General features: G+C 40.4%; 1 protein-coding gene across 1 annotated transcript; it reads left to right on the top strand.

Moving 5' to 3' along the window:
• Positions 1–574: 574 nt before the first annotated feature.
• Positions 575–15,252, top strand: SSPN (sarcospan). The gene is made up of 3 exons (XM_075343755.1): positions 575–1,083; positions 12,804–12,890; positions 13,571–15,252. The coding sequence occupies exons 1-3, from the start codon at positions 793–795 to the stop codon at positions 13,934–13,936; spliced, it is 744 nt and encodes a 247-aa protein (XP_075199870.1). The 5' UTR covers positions 575–792; the 3' UTR covers positions 13,937–15,252.
• The last annotated feature ends 11,075 nt before the right edge of the window (positions 15,253–26,327 follow it).

The following is a 26,327-nucleotide window of genomic DNA, read 5'->3' as shown; positions in this document are numbered from 1 at the left end:
ATGAGACAGTTTTAGATAAAAATTAGGCCCATTGCTTTTCGGTTTGCGGCGCTTTCTTTTATCTTAGCGTCTGTTAAACCTCAGAAAATAGTAGTGTAATAAAAAAAGCCATAAAAAACTTCATTGTAATGTGAGGTAAACTCTGTGATTCTCGGCTTGGTTGTGTCGTATACGGGCCGCCAATTCGACCCAAATGGATTAGTCCAAGTGGATGGAGCTCGCATTTCTGCCGCGAATCCTCTGGTGTAGACACGTCTGGTTGCCAGAGGCCGATACACGAGGTGTAAACATACCCTAATAATTAGCGAATGTCACTGAGGGGGATAATCCGGGTTTATCTAGTCGTATCGGTGTTTGTTTATGGAGAGCAGTGCGTTTCACGCGACGGTTCGGTGTCAGCCGTTAAGTCATTATTATGTGAGATTTGCGCTGCCGGGGCTGTCACTCTCCTCTCTGCGTGAGGACTCGACTGACCCCAAAAGCAAGAGCCTGGGGGCGCACAGCTTCATGGGAAGATTTCCTAGGGCCTACTAAAATATTTAAGTCTTGCTTGTCACGAAAAAAAAAATCCACCCCCCACCTCGCCTCGCCATCCTACCCGAGCCCTCGCCCTGCAGGTTGGCAGTCTGGTATCCCCTCGAAGCCCCCCCTTCACTGCGGCCTCTAAGAGGCATTCAAGGGCTTTCGAGAATCTGTTCCAAATGCCTTCCATATTAGTCGAAGCCGGCCATTCCCAAATACCAGGATCCCTGGCGATCGCAAAGAGGCAACGCCCGGCGTGAACGCAGCAGCATGGGAGCGGAGGAGAAGCACGAGTCGAGGGACCGGGATCACAAGGCTAAGGGGACGACGGAGACCCCCCAGGAGAACAAGGCCGGAGGAGACAAAAAGAAAAGGACAAAAAAGGATGAAAAAGCCGGGCGGAAGGACGACGCGCAGACCTGCTGCGGCTGCCGCTTCCCGCTCCTGGTGGCTTTGCTCCAGCTGACCCTCGGCGTGTCAATCACAGCGGTGGCAATCATTATGGCCGTCAACTGCTCCTCGTTACTAGTCAGAGACACCCCACACTGGGCCGGCATCATCGTAAGCATACGGGCTCTGCATGCAGTAACCCTTTATACAGATCCGGAACGAGGGGGGGGGGTAAATAAAGAAAAAATGGGGGGGGGGGGGGCACTGAGCTCATGTCATGGGTGGCGTTCACCCCAAAAAACGGGAAGGAATGAGTTAATAATAATCTATATCACTATACAAACTTTACGGGATGTTAAAAAAAAATGTTGGGAGTCGTTTTTAGCAACTTTTTGCTAAAATCAAAATATTGATGGCCGCTCCCAAACCGGACTGGTCTGACATTCAGGAGTCTGGGAAAGCTGAGTGAAAACTGCCAGGGTGCGGCGTTGGCGGCCATATTGGTTGTCACCCATCAGCATTGCTGAAACCAAATCGGTCTCCCTGTCCTTTCTCCGGGGCCTTTGTGTTTTAATGCATCACTATTTTTCTAAATCTCTGCTTGCTGTCAGTGAATGAGAACATTCATCTTTATATCCAGAGCCTGGAAAAAACAGCACAGCTGAGGGTTTGTTACCATTGCATTCAGTCTAGATGATCCTCTGTGAGATAAACACATCATAGGCATTTTTTGGGGGGATTTATCACTTTTCATATCCGATTTATTATTACATTTGTGCCTGTTTTTGCAAATTATTTATATTTTTGCTCTTTTTTTGCACCTTTTTTAAAGTGACTTTTTTATGTCTTCATTTTTTTGGGGAGTATTTTAGGATTTCAAGATGTTTTTTTTGCCTGATTCATTACTTGTGACAGAAAATTGACAAATTTGGCGCAAACGTCCGCCATTCCTCTCCTCCCTTCCAGGGATTTAATGCACACCTAAAACTTTGCACAATTTTTGCGACATTTGTGCATTTTTTGCGCTAAGGGGTCACAAACAGAGACGGAAATAAACAGCATTTTTTTTAATTTTGTGCAAATTTTGATGTGTAGTTTTTTTTTTTATCTTTTTTGTCAGGTTTTATTTTGTGCCTAATTTTTTTTTTTTATTTAATTCGCACTTTTATAAATGTTGTAAATACAGGAGTGAATACAACAAGAAAGAAAAAAGGTGTTTAAAAAAAAACGTAAACAATGAAATGGCGGCATTTTTATTTTTTGGGGGGATATTTACTGGGTTTTTTTTACAACAAATTCTTCAAAATGGCGCCGGCGGTGCATAACCTTTGCAGAGAGTCAAAAACTTTCTTTATTTTTGTCTGTATTCTAAGCAAAAAAAAGTTGCAAAAATTTCAGGGGTACATAAAATTAGTTCTTGGGGGCCTAGACTATATTTGCGACAAAATTGTTGCGCCTTCTTAAAAAATTGTAGTTGACGAATCAGTCAAAAACATCTGGTATATTAAAAAAACCATCAACAATGGCAAAAAAAACCAAAAACATAAAGTGCAAATTAAATTAAAAAAAAAATAAGGTGTAAATTAAAACTTAAAACCTGATGAAAAAGGTAAAAAAAAGCTAGACGACAGAAAAAGCTCAAAAGTGATCATGAATCGGCCCATTATGTCCTGTTCGGACAGTTTGTTACAAATTGTAACAAACTGTCAGAAGAGGAGAGAGATGATTGGTCGATACATCATTGTTTGTTTTGAGCCTTTTTTGTTGTCTAGATGTTTGTAACTTACTCTGTATCAGGCTGTTTAGCTCACAGAGGCTTTTCTAGGCTGAAAACAATGTAACAAACCCTCAGCTGTGACTAAGGCCCAATACTATGTGCTAAAAATAACAGGACTAATCTTGCGGAGCTCAGGCTTCAGAGAAAGACCCTCTCTGTGGTGACAGATCAGAGTCTAATAGGCATATTACGTTACGCTGCACGTCATATATCTGGTGTTCGGGTTTTTTAGGTCACTTTATGTAAAGAGTTTAGTTATGGGAAGCTGAGAAATCATTGTAACACTTGGGATTTGTGACCTCCTTAGAAGCCCCCAGCTTCTTAAATTTAATGTGGTATCTTCATTGCATTTTTTTTTCATGGAAACTAACAACAAGCTTCTGTTGACGGATCCATTATTGTGATATGGAGTCTGTTTAGTACATTGAGTGCATTATGGCAAAAATAAAAGCCCGCATTCATTTAGTATTCTCATAGCAGTTTGTTTTTTTTGCATAGAAACTAACAACAAGCTTCTGTTGACGGATCCTTTATTCTAAATTGATGTCTATTTAGTACTTTGAGTTCATTATGATAAAAGTAAAAGCCAGCATTCACATAGTATTTTCATACTTTTTTTTTTTTTTGCAGTTTTATTTTACATAGAAACTATCAGCAAGTTTCTGTTGACGGATCCTTCATTGTGTCTTCATGTCTATTTGGTAGTTTGAGTGCGTTATGGCGAAAGAAAAATCCAGCAGCTATGTAGCATTCTTGTTACTTTTTTAGTCTTTTTTTTTATTTTATTTGTTAACTTGGAGATTAACTACAAGCTTCTGTTTATGGATCTTAGTCAATGTCTACTTAAAATGATGAGTGGACAATGATAAAAGTCTATGTAGGTGTCTACTTAATACTTTTAGCTCATAGTGAAAGTAAAATTCAGCAACTATATAGTACCTTCATTCCATTTTTGCTATTTTATTTTATCTTCACACTTCCGTTGTTTTGCATCAGTCACAATCCGTCGCCTAGAGGAATTACGGTATCCTGCAAAATATTTTGCAGGAATCCTGTTTTTCCCCATAGACTTCTATTAGTGACGGATTGTGACTGATGATGCTGCGTTGCATCCGCTGCGTCGTGGTCAGTCGTTTTTTAACTGACCGCCGGGCGGGAACAACGCAGCCTGTAACGTTTTTTGAACAGCACGATCCGTATGATTTTGCTGCGCATGCGCTCTCTGGCTCCCTGCACCCGTAACCAGGATAAACATCGGGTAACCAAGCACTGCGCTTTGGTTAGTTACCCGATATTTACACTGGTTACGTGTGCAGGGAGCCCGTGCTAAGCGGTGTATGCTGGTAACCAAGGTAAATATCGGGTAACCAAGCAAAAAGTGCTTTGCTTTTAGTTACCCGATATTTACCCTGGATACAGTGTGCAAGGAGGCCGACACTTCACCACTCGGCTTTGCCCCCTCCCGTTCTCCGCATGTGTTCTCTCTCTCTCACACACACACACACACACACACACTTGTCCTCAGCTCCACGGCTCCGCCCCCTCCTGCACTCCGCATGTGTACACACACACACACTCACTCACCTGTCCCCAGCCATGCAGACCACGGCACTGACGTCCTCAGCTCCGCCCCCCGCACACAACGGAGTCCGACAATGAAATTCTTTTCTTTGTCATCCGTTGAACAACGCATCAGTTACATGCGTCAAGCAACGCATGTGACTGATGGAAAACAACGGAAATGTGAACTTAGCCTTACATAGAAACTAACAACAAGCTTCTGTTCACGGATCCATTACTCTTAGGCCCTTTTCACACATCAGTTTTTTGCCATCAGTCACAATCCATTGAATTTTGAAAAAAACGGATGCGGCGACTGATACCGCTGGATCTGTTTTCTCTCATCGACTTGTATTAGCGACGGATTGCAACGGATGGCCTCACGTTTCACCCGTCAAAAAATGTTTGTCCGGCGGACAGAGACGACAGCCACAATAACGTTTTTTATCTACGCCGAAAAAAACGGACAGCGATGCATCCTTCGCCGTCCGTCGTTTGGTAGAATGGAAGCCTATGGGCGCAGGATCCGTCATAATCCGTTAAAATATGTAATCTAGCGGTGGTTTTTTAACGGAACATGCTCCAATTTATTATTTAGCCACCAGCTAGTCAGATCTGTCGAAAAACGGATCCATCGCATCAGTTTAGCAACAATCTGCGTCGGATCCGTCGATCCATCGAAAAAACTGATTGTGACTGATGGCAAAAAACTCGTGTGTGGAAGGGGCCTAAGTCTATTTAATTATTTGAGCTCAAAGTGGGGAAAAACAATCAGCATCTATACACAATTTTTAATCAATTTTTTGTTTTTTTCATTTTTTTTATTGGAAACTAGCTATAAGCTTCTGTTGATGGATCCATTATTCTTAATAGATGTCTATTTAAGACTTTGAGCTCAAAGTGGAGAAGGTAAAATCCAGCAGTTACTGTATATAGTATCTTCATTCCATGTTATGATATTTTTTTTTACATAGAAAATATCAAGCTTCTGTTGACGGATCCATCATTGTTAGTACTGTAGCTCTCTATAAAGAACCTTGAAAGTAAAATCTAGCAACCAGAACCTAAATCATATCTTAATTACATTATACTTTTTCTTTTTATAAAAAAAAAAACTAAAGAAGCTTCTGTTGATGGATCTTTCATTCATAGTGAGTGTCTATTTCACATTTTGAGATCATAATGGTTAAAGTGAATCATCTATATAGTATCTTTTTTGGGGTTTTTTTTTACATGGAAACTATTAATAAGCTGCTGTTGATGGATCCATTGATTCAGAAATAAATCTCTCCATCAGTTCTGTAATTTAGAAGGCCATTGAGATCAAAATCCTAAGGATCCATACTGATAGGGGATCATTCTTCATGGAGATCTAAATCCTAAGGATCTATTCTGATATGGGATAATTCTTCATGGAGATCTAAATCCTAAGGATCCATTCTGATAGGGGATCATTCTTCATGGAGATCTAAATCCTAAGGATCCATTCTGATAGGGGATCATTCCTCATGGAGATCTAAATCCTAAGCATCCATTCTGATAGGGGATCATTCCTCATGGAGATCTAAATCCTAAGCATCCATTCTGATAGGGGATTATTCTTCATGGAGATCTAAATCCTAAGGATCCATTCTGATAGGGGATAATTCTTCATGGAGATCTAAATCCTAAGGATCCATTCTGATAGGGGATCATTCCTCATGGAGATCTAAATCCTAAGGATCCATTCTGATAGGGGATCATTCTTCATGGAGATCTAAATCCCAAGGATCCATTCTGATAGGAGATCCTTCTTCTTAAAGAAATTTAGTCCCTAAAAGGGGGTTGCAGCAGGTGTCAGTCTTCTTGTTGATGGTTTCCCAAATAATAAAATATGCCCACACTACACAAAGGTCACTAATGTAAATCAGACTCCCACCTATTAACTACAGCACACCTCTGTGCACTTAGAGTACTAAGCACTGACATGTACAGATGCAAGATCTGTCAACAGAAGTTTTCTGACCTTTTCTGGACGTTACTACCGCTCAGAAAGACATTGAACAGGACCCCGTTGTCAGGATTAGTGGGGATCCCATTCGTGAGACCCCCACCAATCATAAATTCATCCCCTATAACCATTTCTGTCATGAAGCAGGCTGTGTTGCGCAGACAGCACCTGCCTTTAACAGCAGGGATCGGTGTTAGCTCTGATCCCTACTGTGTAACTGTTACTTGTTTGTTTTGAACCCCCTGAATTGTAAAGCGCTGCGGAATATGTTGGCGATATAGAAATAAAGATTATTATTATTATTATTATTATATAATCACTCACAATAGGTGACAAGTTCTTTTTGGGGCATCCATTTAGGCGGGCTTTGCACGTTGCGACATCGCAAGCCGATGCTGCGATGTCGCACGCGATAGTCCCCGCCCCCGTCGCAGGTACGATATCGTGTGATAGCTGGCGTAGCGAACATTATCGCTACGCCAGCTTCACATGCACTCACCTGCCCTGCGACCGTCGCTCTGGCCGGCGACCCGTCTGCTTCCTAAGGGGGCGGGTCATGCGGCGTCATAGCGACGTCACACGGCAGGCGGTCAATAGCGGCGGAGGGGCGGAGATGAGCAGGTTGTAAACATCCCGCCCACCTCCTTCCTTCCGTATAGCCACCGGCGACAGGTAAGGAGATGTTCCTCGCTCCTGCGGCTTCACACACAGCGATGTGTGCTGCCGCAGCAACGAGGAACAACATCGTACCTGTCGCGGCACCGGCATTATGGAAATGTCGGTGAATGCAATGATGATACGATAACGACGTTTTGGCGCTCGTTCATCATATCATCTAGCATTTACACAGTACGATGTCGAAAGTGACGCCGGAAGTGCGTCACTTTCGATTTGACCCCACCGACATTGCACGTGTGATGTCGCAACGTGCAAAGCCGCCCTAAGGCCCTCCCAAAGCACGATGAGGAGGGGCTGATGAGTTGCATTGGCAGCCATGCCTCTGCCAAAGGTTCTCGTCTTCACCATTATTTGGAAAATTCCGTTGCCAAGTCATTTTTACCACACAATGAATACTGTAAAGACAACCCCTCCCCCCAAAAAATGGCCAAATTGTGTCTTTTCTTCACTATTGGCCTAATTTATAATATTTTTTTATTTGCAAAGCTGTTTTTCATTTTTCTTTTAGATGCATCAAAACAAAAAAAAAGAAAAAGGATTAGTTGCAAAAGTATGTGCACCCTGACATTTCTCATTCTCCTCAGGAGATGCGGCTGCGGATTATATAATCAGATCCTGAGCGCGGTGGCCGGGGTGACAGGGGGGGGATATTTACCAGACATACTGATTTCCAGACCATTATGTGTATGACTGGGAATATCTTTGCACATTTACCGAGCTCCCGGCCGCTGTGTACACCCCGCACATCACGCTCCGGGGAACAGAACCCGCCGCCGCCTGTAGAATATCTGTTTTTGCAGGATGAATAGGGAATGAGGCTCTTGGTGCGTGCGGCAGAGCTTGTGACGGGCTGCACATGACACGGATTTTACATGAAATTCTCAATGCTCACATACTGAGCTGGAAAACATCCTCGTACCTGTCACATGAGATACACGGGCGACTCCTAGTGCCCCAATCATCATGCCAAAATGACCCATGGTCAATAATCCCTGTGGCCTCTGCTCGCACTGGCACACAGTATCTCCCAACTATAGAACCGAAAAAAAGTGTTCTGCAGGTATAACTATTCAATAATTCATAGAACATCCATTATAGTTAGAGAATTTATCATATTTCATTCTATCATATTTATATTACAAAATTTATTTAATGCTGATACACACAAAAAGTTTTAAAAGAACCCTACCCCATAAAATCATACAAAGACAACCTGGTGCATTGTGGAACAGCCATGATATCAGTTTAGGTATTAATACAACGTATGTGTATATAGATTCCTGGGTATCAATAGATATAGACAGATCTGATAGCCTAACACAGCTAAAATATAGTGCAAGTGCAACTCAGTAGATAAGATATACATTCAGCCTGGAACATAGATCTCAAATGGCAGCCAAATCTGCGGCCCAATGAGCATGAGTGAAAACAATCATAGGGTTAACATATTTTCCAATATCTAAGACAGTACATCATTCAAGGAAAACACCACAGCATTCATAGGGTATGTATATCAACCTAGTGCCAGGAGAAAGAAGCTTCCGTTAAAGCTGGTAGGTATCAGTGTGGAGGTCACCTGAGCTGTAGTATGTTTATTTAAACGTAATAAGAATATCTGTGTATATAACTAAATCAAAATGTAGATGTAGATGCAAAATTATCTGTCTGTCTGTGTAGCAATTGCACAGACCTATAGTATAATTCAAAGTTGTATAATCATGAAGGAGTTAACTAAAGATGATGAAGCCAGATGTGAAGCTATAAACTCTTATCAGTAATGTTCACACAAAAGGAATGTACGGGAGGGCAGGAGTGATGTGAGAAATTGGGGAGTGAATGCACTCCTTCGTTAGTTTCAAGGTTATTTAGGCTTACTTACTGTATAATTGGATCTATCTCATTAAAACCAAGTCAGTTGGTGATGCTGGCTGAAAAGAGAGCATGTCTGTGTTCTTTGTCTTATATACATTGATATATATCGGCACTGGTATACAGCATTAATGGGGCACCGTCTCTGGATCCTAAACGAAGACTCCATTAGCAGTCTTGACCCAAAATTCCTCCCTTGACATCAGGAAACCACTAATATTAGACCCAGATGGCAGACCACAGCGCCCAGCACCTCGACGCGCGTTTTGCCTCTCGCTTCGTCAGGAGGTGTATCTCCCAACTATCCTGGGTCCAGGGGTATAGTCCTGGACTTGGGCAGCAGGCCTGGGATATGGGCGCTATGTCCCAATTTCAGTTGTATCTATATAATACACCTCCCAGCTCCATCATCCAGCCTGTGTGTGTAAGCATCATACAGTACGAGGGGTTCTGTGGGGGCATCATTCATAGTGAGTGGCGGCACTGTGGGGACATCATACTGTATGAGGGGTACTATGGAGGCATTATACTGTATGGGGGGTATTGTGGGGGCATCATACTGTATGAGGGGTACTGTCGGAGCATCATAATGAGTGGGGGCGCTATGGGGACATCAAACTGTATGAGGGGTACTATAGAGGCATCAAACTGGATGAAGGCTACTGTGGGGGCATCATACTGTATGAGGGGTACTGTGGGGGCATCATAATGAGTGGGGGCATCATACTGTATGAGGGGTTCTATAGAGGCATCATACTCTATGAGGGGCACTGTCGGACTATCATACTGTATGAGGATTACTACGGGGGCATCATAATGTATGAAAGTATTGTGGGGGCATTATACTGTACAAGGAGTATTGTGGGGGCATTGTACTGTACGAGTACACTGTGGGTATATCAATGTATTGGGCCCACAATGGTGGCATCAGAATGTGAGGATGCACTGTGGGGGGCATAATGTTTGTGGGGAAATGTACTGTGGGGGCATCATAATGTGTGAATGTGTCTGTAGCGGCATCATAGTGTGTGAGGGGGACATTGAGGGCATTATACTGTCTGGGGGCACGGTGGGTCATCATATTGTGTAAGAAGTACTGAGGGGACTTCATAATATGTGTGGGGGCATTTGAAAACAGTATACTGTGTGGGGGGCATCATACTTTGTGGAGTAATGTATTGTGGGGGCATCATACTGTGTGGGGACATTATACTGTGTGAGGGGCTCTGGGGTGCATCTGTGTGGGAGGCACTAAGGGGTAAAATACAGCGTAAGAACAGTAAGAACATTTTACTTTGTGGAGGTGCTGAAGGTCATTATATTGAGTGGAAAGTACTGAGTGGGCACTATATTTTTGTGTGAGGCACTGAGGGGGCATTATAGTGTGTGAAAGGCGCTTGGGGGGGCATTATATTTGGTGGGAGAGACTGAGGAGGTATAACACTATGTGGGTGGCATTGAGGGGTATTAAATTGTGTAGGAGGCACTGAAGGGGCTTTTAAATTGTGTGGGAGGGAAAGAGAGGGCATTATGTGGGAGGCGCTGAGGGGGGCATTATATTGTGTGGGAGGCCCTATAATATGGGGGTGCACTCAGCGTACAATATATTGTGTGAGGACTCCTGAGGCATCATGCTATAAAGGGGGCATGTAAAGTGTACTGTAATGGCGGGTACATGGAGGGACTTCCCTCGGGGCTCTATTTCTGTATGTGCATACAAAAGAGGACCGATGAGGTTAGGGCTGTGGCCTAGCTAAAACATTGCTCCCCTCATCACAGTATATGTCCCTCTTCTTGCCTTTGAAGGTTTGGCGCAGTACATTGGCAGGCCATCATAGGCCGGTATTCTGGATGGGATTTCTCCATGAAGCTCACCCTCGTATATAGATATGGATATAATTATGGGGGCGCTGTGGTTAGCACATTATAGGGGCACTATAGGAATTTCAGGGGAGCTGTTGCTATAGCGATCCTGTAGATGACACTGTCATGGGTACATGGACCGGCACTGCTGTAGGAGTACCAAAGCTGCTGCTATGTGGGCACTGTGGTTGTCACTATTGATGTTTTTGGTGTTGTTATAGCTGTCACTATATGACACTTCGGTTTACATTATAGGGGCCCTGTGCAGCATATATATGGGGGTCCTCATGTTTGAAGGATGGGCTTATGTGCCCCACGCCCCCCTCTCCATTCCCCTGCTTCTGTGATCTCCAACTTGTCTCCTATCATGACACTTCACGTACAACCCATATATCACTACATGGGTCAGAGATAACTGTACCCTATATGATCAACACGTATGTTTAAATACTCTGCACTGCTGTAATGTGCACATATACTGTATACTGTATATATACACATACACCTTGTGTGTGTAGTTTGTCAGGTGTCCTTTAAAAATATTTGCCTTCATGTTATCAGAGTCTTGTTGTTTTTCATATTCTATGAGTGTCACAAGATTCTCAGCTGATAGCAAAGGAGGAAAATATCCAACACACAGGGCGGAGAGTAAATAACCTTATTATTCATAGGAGAGAGTGGAAGTTTCACTGTAAATACTAGAAAGTCCAACAGTACTATAGATACCAGATAAATAATACAACTGCGACCTGTGTACTAACATATAACTACTATAATACTGCCCTCTATGTACAAGAATATAACTACTATAATACTGCCCTCTATGTACAAGAATATAACTACTATAATACTGCTCCTATGTACAAGAATATAACTACTATAATACTGCTCCTATGTACAAGAATATAACTACTATAATACTGCCCCCTATGTACAAGAATATAACTACTATAATACTGCTCCTATGTACAAGAATATAGCTACTATAATACTGCTCCTATGTACAAGAATATAACTACTATAATACTGCTCCTATGTACAAGAATATAACTACTATAATACTGCCCCCTATGTACAAGAATATAACTACTATAATACTGCCCCTATGTACAAGAATATAACTACTATAATACTGCCTCTATGTACAAGAATATAACTACTATAATATTGCTCCTATGTACAAGAATATAACTACTATAATACTGCCCCTATGTCCAAGAATATAACTACTATAATACTACTCCCTATATACAAGAATGTGACTACTATAATACCGTCCCCTATGTACAAGAATATAACTACTATAATACTGCCCCTATGTCCAAGAATATAACTACTATAATACTACTCCCTATATACAAGAATATAACTACTATAATACTGTCCCTATGTACAAGAATATAACTACTATAATACTGCCCCAATATACAAGAATGTAACTACTATAATACTGCCCCTATGTACAAGAATACAACTACTATAATACTGCCCCTATATACAAGAATATAACTACTATAATACTGTCCCTATGTACAAGAATATAACTACTATAATACTGCCCCCAATATACAAGAATGTAACTACTATAATACTGCCCCTGTGTACAAGAATACAACTACTATAATACTGCCCCTATATACAAGAATATAATTACTATAATACTGCCCCTATGTACAAGAATATAACTACTATAATACTGTTCCTATGTACAAGAATATAACTACTATAATACTGCCCCCTATGTACAGGAATATAACTACTATAATACTGCCCCCTATGTACAAGAATATAACTACTATAATACTGCTCCTATGTACAAGATTATAACTACTATAATAATGCTCCTATGTACAAGAATATAACTACTATAATACTGCTCCTATGTACAAGAATATAACTACTATAATAATGCTCCTATGTACAAGAATATAACTACTATAATACTGCCCCTATGTACAGGAATATAACTACTATAATACTGCCCCCTATGTACAAGAATATAACTGCTATAATACTGCCCCCTATGTACAAGAATATAACTACTATAATACTGACCCTATGTACAGGAATATAACTACTATAATACTGCCCCTATGTACAAGTATATAACTGCTGTAATACCGCCCCTATATGTGACTGTGCTGTGTATTTTAGGTCAGCCTTGTGGCCATCTTGGGTCTGATCCTGCTCTGTCTTCCCTATCAGTCTGATGAGAGAACGTCTGGACAGTTTGCCTTGAAGGTGAGTTTGGTGACCTCGCTCTCTCATATATATATATATACAGTATATATAGTGGCGCAGTCTGTGGTATATGGCTGTATGTGCAGGGCGGGTGTGTGACTTCTCCCGTCCTCACTTGCCCTGTTCATAGTCACAAGATCTGAGGCTGAGTGGTTGGTGCAGTAACTCTCCGCTGTGTGCTCCTCCTGGGGGGTTTTCTCGCCCCGGGGTCGGTCATGTGAGTTTTCTTTTGATCGTGTTTTCTTCGCGTGTAGAGTGACATTTTCGGTTACACCTGTGGGAGATTTTCACTTTGCATTATCTTAAAATATCAAATGAAGAATCTTTGAAAATAGACAATGTAAAATAAGATCTGTGTTTTCTGTCTGCAGCTCTCACACAGGGCTATATGTTTCCATGGTTACAGACTCCCTATTTTCTGTCAGTAGAGAGGAGAATAGAGGATGACTGAAATATCTGACTACAAGGGTTTTGTTTGTAGTCTGTAACCATGGAGACACACATCATTTTTCATATTCTTCCTTTTAGTGTGTTAATATTTATTCTTTAACACTAGAAATCCCAAGACTTTCGAGCTCTATAGGGTTCCAATGGTAGAAATGTCAAATGACCCCTCTCTGGGACTTCTAGTGTTAAGGCCCCTTTGCCTCTTTTATGACATTTTCTTGCCTGTTTTCCAGCTGCTGTATTTCCTGCTCAGTGCCCTGAGCTTGGTCATCTGCGTCCTGGCCGTGGCTTTTGCCGCTCACCATTACACCCAGATCATCAAGTACACATGCAAGATGGCTGACGGCTCGTGTCAGTGCACCCTGGACCCGTCAGACCCCCTGAGCCGCACCTTCCTCTACCAGAACGTGGCTGACTGCGACGCTGTCACCACCACCATCAAACTCTTCGTCCTTCTGCAGATGTCTCTGAACCTTCTCCTCGCCCTGGTGTGCCTGGCGGCCTGCTTCATCATGTGGAAGCACCGCTACCAGGTCTTCTATGCCGGCATGTGGCTCCAAGGCTCAGCGGCCCACGAGACCGCTCAACAGAAAGTCTAATGGGGAGAAGTCGGCAGATGTACAAGTGGAACTCATCACAAATCCCAAGAGGACCCCCACATACCCAGGGGCCTTACTTTCCTCTAATACTCCGTACCCTCTTTTCTAACCCCTGGATTTCTAAAGGGACCCCTAAATGCCTTACTGGTCTGTCCAGCATACTGATATTACGAATGTAGCCATAATTTCCCAAAAAAAACAGTTTTTTGAGGGGGCATTTACTCCTAAAATAGCAAAAAAATGTTCTGGAATGGCAAAAATGTACAAAATACCTTTATTTTTTACAAAAAAAAGCCAATATGACCAACTGTGTGACAGAAAGTATTCTTGAAAAGCTGAGCAGGGGCTCTGGTGTCAAAATAGAGGCAAAACTTGGGCATCGCCCTGCTGTGTGCTGATTCATAGGCAGGCAAACAAGAGTTAGTCTCTGCTAGTCTATTTGCTCCTTTGGTCACATGTTGTAGGGAGACCTATCACATCTGCTCCTCTCCTATTTACGCCGGTTGAATCCTTCTACCCATGCCAGCTATAGTTTATTCTATGTTGGTCTGTGAGGTGTGGTGCCCCAGACTCCTCCTTGCTCTTTTTTTTTTCTTCCTGAATCTCTGTTTGCCTTATCGTGTGTGTGTGTGTGTGTGTGTGTGTGTGTGTGTGTGTGTGTGTGTGTGACAGAGTTTTAGGTTTCCCTTGTATGTCTGTATCTGTGGGTTTCATCCCACCCCTGTCCCATGTCTCTCTGGAGGGAGAGAGTATCAGATAAAGACTGGTCAGGAGCAGGGCCAGGAAGGAGACTCAGGCCTCTCCACCATCAGGAGTATCCCTAAGATTAGGTATAGCATAGGGCCCCTTAGCCTGTGGAACAGGATAGGAGCCCCGCTTCCCCACTATCCCAAAGTCATTCTGACATTGTTTTTCCCATTAACAGAAAAGTAGTAACATGGGTGTGGTTTAGTAAAAACAAAAATGTCTCCATTAGGACTTTCCGAGTGATTGAAAAAGTGGAGAAAACTATCCTTCTAATAATCAGAATACATAGACAACGACAAAAAGACTGTGGAGGACCCAGCAGATAAATATATGACTGATAATAGGTAGGGTGTAATACCTCATGACTCCTGCGTGAGTGCTGCAGGCAAATTAAGGCTATCAAGTTCCGGCACAGATCACAACTGATCACTGGGAGATCTGCTCATGTAGTAGCATCTCAGAGAATCTTCTAACTACCGTAAATGAACTTTCAAAAATGGACAACCCCTTTTAAGAAGACATTCTGTATAATATTAAAGCCATATCTAGAAGGCGTGTCTGTAACAAAAGGGCTTGAAAGTGTTTTGCTTCCTGTATAGAAGAATGGTATAGCCCAACTCCATCCAGGATATCCTCCGCTGATCTCGGCTTCACTCTGATCGCTACCAAAGCTGCATTCAAAAAACTGTTTTTACTGGTGACTGATTTATGCATAGTATATAGGAGATCTAGATATACAGGAAAAGTGGGTCAGGAAACACAGAATTATCTTTGCAGCTTTGAAGGTGACTAGAGAAAGGCAAGATTAGGAAAAAACTGTTAGTTCATCTACCCAACACAATCTTCAAAATTGGAGATGGCTACAGCCTAATATATAGGGGGTGAATTAATGGGAGAAAGTCATGTGACCCACAAGCCGACGGGTTACCCCATAGACGGACCCTGCGATTACCAGAGCGAGCGCGGCTGAGGACAAAGTGAGAAGACGCCATAGTAAGCACCACCCGGGGCGAGAACGTACCGTACAATACAGGGGCTTTATAGAATATATCAATAACCATGAGAAAAGGGAAAATACTGATATATATCATACCTGGAAAATAATAACAAAGTTTTAATAAGTCTGTGTCCAGAGAATATGAGCGACATGACTGTTATATTCTTGTACATAGGAGCAGTATTATAGTAGTTATATTCTTGTACATAGGAGCAGTATTATAGTACTTATATTCTTGTACATAGGGGCAGTATTATAGTAGTTATATTCTTGTACATAGGAGCAGTATTATAGTAGTTATATTCTTGTACATAGGGGCAGTATTATAGTAGTTACATTCTTGTACATAGGGGCAGTATTATAGTAGTGATATTCTTGTACATAGGGGCAGTATTATAGTAGTTATATTCTTGTACATAGGGGCAGTATTATAGTAGTTATATTCTTGTACATAGGGGGCAGTATTATAGTAGTTATATTCTTGTACATAGGGAGCAGTATTATAGTAGTTATATTCTTGTACAGGGGCAGTATTATAGTAGTTATATTCTTGTACATAGGGGGCAGTATTATAGTAGTTATATTCTTGTACATAGGGGCAGTATTATAGTAGTTATATTCTTGTATATAGGGGGCAGTATTATAGTAGTTATATTCTTGTACATAGGAGCAGTATTATAGTACTTATATTCTTGTACATAGGGGCAGTATTATAGTAGTTATATTCTTGTACATAGGGGGCAGTATTATAGTAGTTATATTCTTGTATATAGGGGGCAGTATTATAGTAGTTATATTCTTGTACATAGGAGCAGTATTATAGTACTTATATTCTTGTACATAGGGGCAGTATTATAGTAGTTATATTCTTGTACATAGGGGCAGTATTATAGTAGTTATATTCTTGTACATAGGGGCAGTATTATAGTAGTTATATTCTTGTACATAGGGGCAGTATTATAGTAGTTATATTCTTGTACATAGGGGGCAGTATTATAGTAGTTATATTCTTGTACATAGGGGCAGTATTATAGTAGTTATATTCTTGTACATAGGGGGCAGTATTATAGTAGTTATATTCTTGTACATAGGGGCAGTATTATAGTAGTTATATTCTTGTACATAGGGGCAGTATTATATCAGTTATATTCTTGAACATAGGGGCAGTATTATAGTAGTTATATTCTTGTACATAGGGGCAGTATTATAGTAGTTATATTCTTGTACATAGGGGCAGTATTATAGTAGTTATATTTTTGTACATAGGGGCAGTATTATAGTAGTTATATTCTTGTACATAGGGGCAGTATTCTAGTAGTTATATTCTTGAACATAGGGGCAATATTATAGCAGTTATATTCTTGTACATAGGGGGCAGTATTATAGCAGTTATATTCTTGCACATAGGGGCAGTATTATAGCAGTTATATTCTTGTACATAGGGGGCAGTATTATAGCAGTTATATTCTTGTACATAGGGGCAGTATTATAGCAGTTATATTCTTGTACATAGGGGGCAGTATTATAGCAGTTATATTCTTGTACATAGGGGCAGTATTAATGCAGTTATATTCTTGTACATAGGGGCAGTATTAATGCAGTTATATTCTTGTACAGAGGGGCAGTATTATAGCAGTTATATTCTTGAACATAGGGGCAGTATTATAGTAGTTATATTCTTGTACATAGGGGCAGTATTAATGCAGTTATATTCTTGTACATAGGGGCAGTATTAATGCAGTTATATTCTTGTACAGAGGGGTAGTATTATAGCAGTTATATTCTTGTACATAGGGGCAGTATTATAGTAGATATATTCTTGTATTATAGTGGGTATATTGTATATGGCAAGGAGAAAGGACGGGACTCAGCAGCAATTCCAGGATAGGAAAAATATAAATCCAACAAAAAATATATAAAAGTGTAGAAACTTTATTCAACGATTAAAAATCCAAGAAAAACATCATGGCTTGACGCGTTTCAGACAGTTGGAATGTAGATAAGTCCTTAATCATAACCATATTGTATATGGGGCAGTATTATATTAGGTATATTCTTGTATTATAGTGGGTATATTGTATATAGGAGCACTATTATAGTAGATATATTCTTGTATTATAGTGGGTATATTGTATATGGGGCAGTATTATATTAGGTATATTCTTGTATTATAGTGGGTATATTGTATATAGGAGCAGTATTGTAGTAGATATATTCTTGTATTATAGGGGGTATATTGTATATGGGGCAGTATTATGGTAGGTATATTCTTGTATTATAGTGGGTATATTGTATATGGGGCAGTATTATAGTAGTTATATTCTTGTACATAGGGGCAGTATTATAGTAGTTATATTTCTGTACATAGGGGCAGTATTATAGTAGTTATATTCTTGTATATAGGGAGCAGTATTATAGTAGTTATATTCTTGTACATAGGGGCAGTATTATAGTAATTATATTCCTGTACATAGGGGCAGTATTATAGTAGTTATATTCTTGTACATAGGGGGCAGTATTATAGTAGTTATATTCTTGTACATAGGGGGCAGTATTATAGTAGTTATATTCTTGTAAATAGGGGCAGTATTATAGTAGTTATATTCCTGTACATAGGGGGCAGTATTATAGTAGTTATATTCCTGTACATAGGGGCAGTATTATAGTAGTTATATTCTTGTATTATAGTGGGTATTTTGTATATGGGGTCAGTATATACACACAATATCACCTGATTTTTCTTAATTACCAGCTCTTCTGCGGTTACAGGAGCTGTCGGGTAATCCTCATGTGACACATCTGTAGGTGTCCGCACTTAATCCTCGATCATGTGAAGCTCCGCAGGAGAATGTGTCATTCTGGGGTGAAGGGTCCAGAGATTATGAAGTAACATAATTAAGGCGGATCGGTTTGGATTTAGCACTTTTCCCGCTTCCTGCTCTGGAGGCAGCTGCTATTATTACATTGTTGTATTATTTTACAGATCATTTTCTCTATATTTTCCCTCCACACGTCTCGCTTCATGTTATAACTCCAGACATTCTCATTTGTTGTAGTTACATCCGTATTCTCTACAGCTGGGGCTTCCATTGTATATTCCTGGTGAGAGGATCTTCAGAAGCAGTGAGATTACGACTGCCCCATGATCACATATTCTGAACCCTCCGATCCCTGACAATGTTGTAGGCGCCGATCATAGTGTGAGGTCGGAATGATTTCTAACTATAAAGGGCCAGATAGCAGAAATTTTACTAAAGCCTCTCAATGGGAAAAGGGGACAAAAAAAATCAACACTTAGGGGCACCACAATGGGTACTAGGATGGCCCACTACTACCCATGATTGAGGACTCCTGCTTCTTCCACATAGTGTCGGGTGGGTGGCAATTGTCAAGTGTGTCAACCGTTTAGACGCTACGGCCTGTTACTAATGAAGCATCTGAACTGGTCTGACTATTGCCGTGAAGATTCAAGGTCCAAAATCAAAATCTGTGCCTCTCCAGCTTCCATGTGCCATCTCCTGAGGTGAAAGAGGGGGACTTGGGGCTACTCAGATGCCACTACGACCTCTCTACCCCTCAACCAGATTTATGCAGCATGGGGCGTTAGGGGTTTCTCGCTGCTCAATTCTCCATTTTTCCGACCTCAAAATTATCAGTTACATTTTTAAACTTTCGAAGTGTAACTGTCGTTTCAGAAGAACGTCTGATTCTGCTCTTAACTCCTCCCACTTACTGCTCCTCCCTCTCTACATAGACTCTCACAGGCAGCAACAGTCAGAAGTAAAAGATCAGTCCAGGAGGAAAAAGAAGCAGATTTCTCTGATAAAATATATTACAGAGTTTCGTATTTCCCTTGTACTATTGATGTCTGATCATGAAAAATGAAACGACAGTTACACTTTAAATTTCAGATTCTGATTAAAAAGTCATCTGCGCAATCAGATTGCCCCAACTCTCTGCTAAGCATCGCCGCCTCCGATGACATAATAGGAATTGTCAAATGTTTCCATTTTGATGCACATTGGAGATAATGGCCCTGGAGATAATACGGCATTTATGGGGATGATTCATGGGTTTCTGTCACTGTTGCGTCTGATGATTCAGGCTGAACAATACAGCGGCGAGAGCTCCACAATGGATTATTTCCTGGAAAGAAGCTTAAAGAGGAAAATCTCCTGCTTTCTCCTTTTATAAATAAACCGGTTCTTCCCCCGTCCAGGGTATCGCCATCGTCACCGCCGCCGGAAGCTGATAACCAATCACGTTTCAGATTATGGCGGTCAATTCCAGTATGACAGAGGATTAAATCTGCTGCCATCGCAACCGGCCCCTGATGGAAGCCAAGGGTTGTCTTAAAGGGGACGTCCATGAAGACTCGTTCTGCAAGTGTTTATATACCTGATGCTTCAAGTCTTCACCCTTTGCAACATCTCTGCTTACTGTCAATGAATAACCTGTAAGGATCCAATACTATCTCCAATTATCTGTCAATGGATCTTAATAATTAAAGAGATCCAGTTATCTGCGCAGCGTCCAATCAGAATCTTCGCGGAAGGGGCTGAACTCAATACTCCAGTCCATCCAGTTTAGAATCTAGACTGGAATCGGGGCTGGTTGCGCCCTCTGCAGGAGTAACTAGTTATGTGCACTCTGATCATAGAGCTTACACATCTATAAGAGGGACCCCAAAGATCTGGACATGGGGGTCTCCAGCATGTCTACCCGCAGATTATCCCGCTATGTGGTGCATGAGATCAGCCATGACGGGGTCCCCGAGCGCTTCACCATTCACCGGCTGAGCGACTCGTGATCTGGATTTCTTGTATTTTAAACAGAAAACAAAACTTCAGGAAAAGGAATAAAGTCGACGCTGAAAAGTTTTATATTAATGGGAGTCTGCGGGGGCAAAATGTACCAATACAAACACGTCAGATCCTCCGCAATACCTCCCCTGCTGTCTGTACAGTATATTGTAGGACCAAATGTATCTGCAAACCCCCTCCTGGGCTGGTCACTGCTGGTGTCTTCATTTACTAGCCAACTGGGCTTCTGAGTTAAATCCTGTATTATGCTCCAGAGCTGCACTCACTATTCTGCTGGTGCAGCCACTGTGTACATACATTACAATACTGATCCTGAGTTACATCCTGTATTATCCTCCAGAGCTGCACTCACTATTCTGCTGGTGCAGCCACTGTGTACATACATTACAATACTGATCCTGAGTTACCTCCTGTATTATACTCCAGAGCTGCACTCACTATTCTGCTGGTGCAGTCACTGTGTACATACATTACTGATCCTGAGTTACCTCCTGTATTATACTCCAGAGTTGCACTCACTATTCTGCTGGTGCACTCACTGTGTACATACATTACATTACTGATCCTGAGTTACCTCCTGTATTATACTCCAGAGCTGCACTCACTATTCTGCTGGTGCAGTCACTGTGTACATACATTACATTACTGATCCTGAGTTACCTCCTGTATTATACTCCAGAGCTGCACTCACTATTCTGCTGGTGCAGTCACTGTGTACGTACATTACATTACTGATCCTGAGTTACCTCCTGAATTATACCCCAGAGCTGCACTCACTATTCTGCTGGTGCAGTCACTGTGTACATACATTACATTACTGATCCTGAGTTACCTCCTGTATTATACTCCAGAGCTGCACTCACTATTCTGCTGGTGCAGTCACTGTGTACATACATTACATTACTAATCCTGAGTTACCTCCTGTATTATACTCCAGAGCTGCACTCACTATTCTGCTGGTGCACTCACTGTGTACATACATTACATTACTGATCCTGAGTTACCTCCTGTATTATACTCCAGAGCTGCACTCACTATTCTACTGGTGCAGTCACTGTGTACATACATTACATTACTTTCATCCTGCATTAAACTCCAGAGCTGCACTCACTTATTCAGTCGGATGTATCTTATGAATATGATGTCAGGTTTTAATCAGCATCATGGCTGATAGACATACAAAACAGAGCCGTAGGATACTTCTGCTCAGTGACCCCCACAGACGTTCCCTTCACGCGATCTTGACATGTCAGACGCTTCTTGGAACGTGGCCTTAAAATAGAGCGATGCTGGGGACATATTGAGACCACTGCGGCCTCCCGCCTGACACATGATGCGCCGCTCCCATCACTTATACAATAAACGGTCCCCAAAAGATGCTGCTTGGTCAAAAAGAGCAATAAAAGAGTGAGGCGAAGGATGGTCAGGGGGTGAACGACGGACGACGGGAGGAAACCGGACAACATAGAAAACAATGGTCATGCGCAGTTATGATTGGCTCCCTATATTACTACAGGTCTGAGGCTGGGAGTCTCCTAAGCGATGTTCAGACACAACCCCACAAAATAAAGGAGACTGTCCCGATATGTCACATACCTGTCCTGATAACAGGGATCAATCGATAATTCCATCCATTAAAAGTTACCATATACAATGGAGGCAGTATTATAGTAGTTATATTCCTGTACATAGGGGGCAGTATTATAGTAGTTATATTCTTGTACATAGGGGCAGTATTATAGTAGTTATATTCCTTTATATAGGAGGCAGTATTATAGTAGTTATATTCTTGTACATAGGGGCAGTATTATAGTAGTTATATTCCTGTATATAGGAGGCAGTATTATAGTAGTTATATTCTTGTACATAGGGGGCAGTATTATAGTAGTTATATTCTTGTACATAGGGGCAGTATTATAGTAGTTATATTCTTGTACATAGGGGCCAGTATTATAGTAGTTATATTCTTGTACATGGGAGCAGTATTATAGTAGTTATATTCTTGTACATAGGAGCAGTATTATAGTAGTTATATTCTTGTACATAGGGGCAGTATTATAGTAGTTATATTCTTGTACATAGGAGGCAGTATTATAGTAGTTATATTCTTGTACATAGGGGGCAGTATTATAGTAGTTATATTCTTGTACATAGGAGCAGTATTGTAGTAGTTATATTCTTGTATATAGGAGCAGTATTATAGTAGTTATATTCTTTTACATAGGGGCAGTATTATAGTAGTTATATTCTTGTATATAGGGGCAGTATTATAATAGTTATATTCTTGTACATAGGGGCAGTATTATAGTAGTTATATTCTTGTACATAGGAGCAGTATTGTAGTAGTTATATTCTTGTATATAGGAGCAGTATTATAGTAGTTATATTCTTTTACATAGGGGCAGTATTATAGTAGTTATATTCTTGTACATAGGGGCAGTATTATAGTAGTTATATTCTTGTACATAGGGGCAGTATTATAGTAGTTATATTCTTGTACATAGGGGGCAGTATTATAGCAGTTATATTCTTGTATATAGGGGCAGTATTGTAGTAGTTATATTCTTGTATATAGGAGCAGTATTATAGTAGTTATATTCGTTTATATAGGGGCAGTATTATAGTAGTTATATTCTTGTACATAGGGACAGTATTATAGTAGTTATATTCTTGTATATAGGGGGCAGTATTATAGTAGTTAAATTCTTGTACATAGGGGCAGTATTATAGTAGATATATTCTTGTACATAGGAGCAGTATTATAGTAGTTATATTCTTGTACATAGGAGCAGTATTATAGTAGTTATATTCTTGTACATAGGGGCAGTATTATAGTAGTAATATTCTTGTACATAGGGGCAGTATTATAGTAGATATATTCTTGTACATAGGAGCAGTATTATTGTAGTTATATTCTTGTACATAGGGGCAGTATTATAGTAGTTATATTCTTGTACATAGGAGCAGTATTATTGTGGTTATATTCTTGTACATAGGGGCAGTATTATAGTAGTTATATTCTTGTACATAGGGGCAGTATTATAGTAGTAATATTCTTGTACATAGGGGCAGTATTATAGTAGATATATTCTTGTACATAGGAGCAGTATTATTGTAGTTATATTCTTGTACATAGGAGCAGTATTATAGTAGTTATATTCTTGTACATAGGGGCAGTATTAGAGTAGTTATATTCTTGTATATAGGGGCATTATTATAGTAGTTATATTCTTGTACATAGGGGGCAGTATTATAGTAGTTATATTCTTGTACATAGGGGCAGTATTATAGTAGATATATTCTTGTACATAGGAGCAGTATTATAGTAGTTATATTCTTGTATATAGGGGCAGTATTATAGTAGTTATATTCTTGGACATAGGAGCAGTATTATAGTAGTTATATTCTTGCATATAGGGGCAGTATTATAGTAGTTATATTCTTGTATATAGGGGCAGTATTATAGTAGTTATATTCTTGTACATAGGAGCAGAATTATAGTAGTTATAGTCTTGTATATCAGGGCAGTATTATAGTAGTTATATTCTTGTACATAGGGGCAGTATTAGAGTAGTTATATTCTTGTACATAGGGGCAGTATTATAGTAGTTATATTCTTGTACATAGGAGCAGAATTATAGTAGTTATAGTCTTTTATATCAGGGCAGTATTATAGTAGTTATATTCTTGTACATAGGGGCAGTATTAGAGTAGTTATATTCTTGTATATAGGGGCATTATTATAGTAGTTATATTCTTGTACATAGGGGGCAGTATTATAGTAGTTATATTCTTGTACATAGGGGCAGTATTATAGTAGATATATTCTTGTACATAGGAGCAGTATTATAGTAGTTATATTCTTGTATATAGGGGCAGCATTATAGTAGTTATATTCTTGTACATAGGAGCAGTATTATAGTAGTTATATTCTTGCATATAGGGGCAGTATTATAGTAGTTATATTCTTGTATATTGGGGCAGTATTATAGCAGTTATATTCTTGTACATAGGGGCAGTATTATAGTAGTTATATTATTGTACATAGGAGCAGTATTATAGTAGTTATATTCTTGTACATAGGAGCAGAATTATAGTAGTTATAGTCTTGTATATCAGGGCAGTATTATAGTAGTTATATTCTTGTACATAGGGGCAGTATTAGAGTAGTTATATTCTTGTATATAGGGGCATTATTATAGTAGTTATATTCTTGTACATAGGGGGCAGTATTATAGTAGTTATATTCTTGTACATAGGGGCAGTATTATAGTAGATATATTCTTGTACATAGGAGCAGTATTATAGTAGTTATATTCTTGTATATAGGGGCAGCATTATAGTAGTTATATTCTTGTACATAGGAGCAGTATTATAGTAGTTATATTCTTGCATATAGGGGCACTATTATAGTAGTTATATTCTTGTATATCAGGGCAGTATTATAGTAGTTATATTCTTGTACATAGGGGCAGTATTATAGTAGTTATATTCTTGTACATAGGGGCAGTAATATAGTAGTTATATTCTTGTATATAGGGGGCAGTATTATAGTAGTTATATTCTTGTATATAGGGGCAGTATTATACTAGTTATATTCTTGTACATAGGGGCAGTATTATAGTAGTTATATTCTTGTACATGGGGAGCAGTATTATAGTAGTTATATTCTTGTACATAGGAGCAGTATTATAGCAGTTATATTCTTGTACATAGGGGCAGTATTATAGTAGTTATATTCTTGTACATAGGGGCAGTATTATAGTAGTTATATTCTTGTACATAGGAGCAGTATTATAGTAGTTATGTTCTTGTACATAGGGGCAGTATTATAGTAGTTATATTCTTGTACCTAGGGGCAGTATTATAGTAGTAATATACTTGTTAATGTTGATTTTGCAGGTTTTCCCACCTACATAAAATGGAGAAGTCTGTAATTTTTATTATAGATAACTTCAACTGTGATGGACAGAATAAAAAGATCCAGAATATCACATTGTATGGTTTATAAATAATTAATTTTAATTTTATTGCATGAAATACGTTTTTGATCACCGACCAAACAGCGAGAATTCTACTCTCATAGAGCTGTTGCTTTTTCCTACTACTCTGCACTCATTACTTTCATAACAGACACAACCAATCTCACTCCAACCTCTCAACCATGGCCAAGACCAAACAGCTGTGTAAAGACACCGGGGACAAAATCTTACTCGGTCTGTGGCTCCATCTCATCTCGTGTGGTAAGGATAATTCTTAGAAAGGTCAGGAATCAGTCCAGAACTTGGAGGACCTGGTTAATGACCTGAAGCGTGCTAGGACCACAGTCTCAAAGATAACCATTAGTAACACACTCAGGGCCGTATTTACCATTAGGCACCCGTGGTCCGGTGCGGGGGGCGGCACCTTCAGGCAGCAAAAAAAAAAATTATTTTTTTTTTTTCAGAGGGGGGAGGGGGGGGGAGAGGCGCACATCCATTTATTTGTGTCCACGTCAATTAAGACCCGAATACAAACAAACTGCGGCCGCCGAGCACAGGGAGCTGATTGACCCCGAAACTGCCGGCGCCTGCACTTCCGGGGTCACAGATGCGCGCCAATCAGCTCCTTCCTCTGTGCTGCGTCCACTGCTGTGTGGACGTCACAAGCAGGGTTCACAGCAGGACGCCGCAGAGGCCGACGAGATAGAAGCCGGTATCAGAAGAGGATACTCACGTGAGCCAGGAAGATGGCGGCGGGCACTGGATCAGGTAAGTGCTCGCAGAGCTGAAAATTCATAAAGAAGTGTGGGGGTGTCTCTAATGCAGACCGGAGATCTGCGCAT

The sequence above is a fragment of the Anomaloglossus baeobatrachus genome, chromosome 4, assembly GCF_048569485.1.
Source record: "Anomaloglossus baeobatrachus isolate aAnoBae1 chromosome 4, aAnoBae1.hap1, whole genome shotgun sequence".
Classification (NCBI taxonomy): Eukaryota; Metazoa; Chordata; class Amphibia; order Anura; family Aromobatidae; genus Anomaloglossus; species Anomaloglossus baeobatrachus.
Note: the sequence above shows the minus strand (reverse complement) of the source record. Positions and strands in the feature narration are given on the sequence as shown.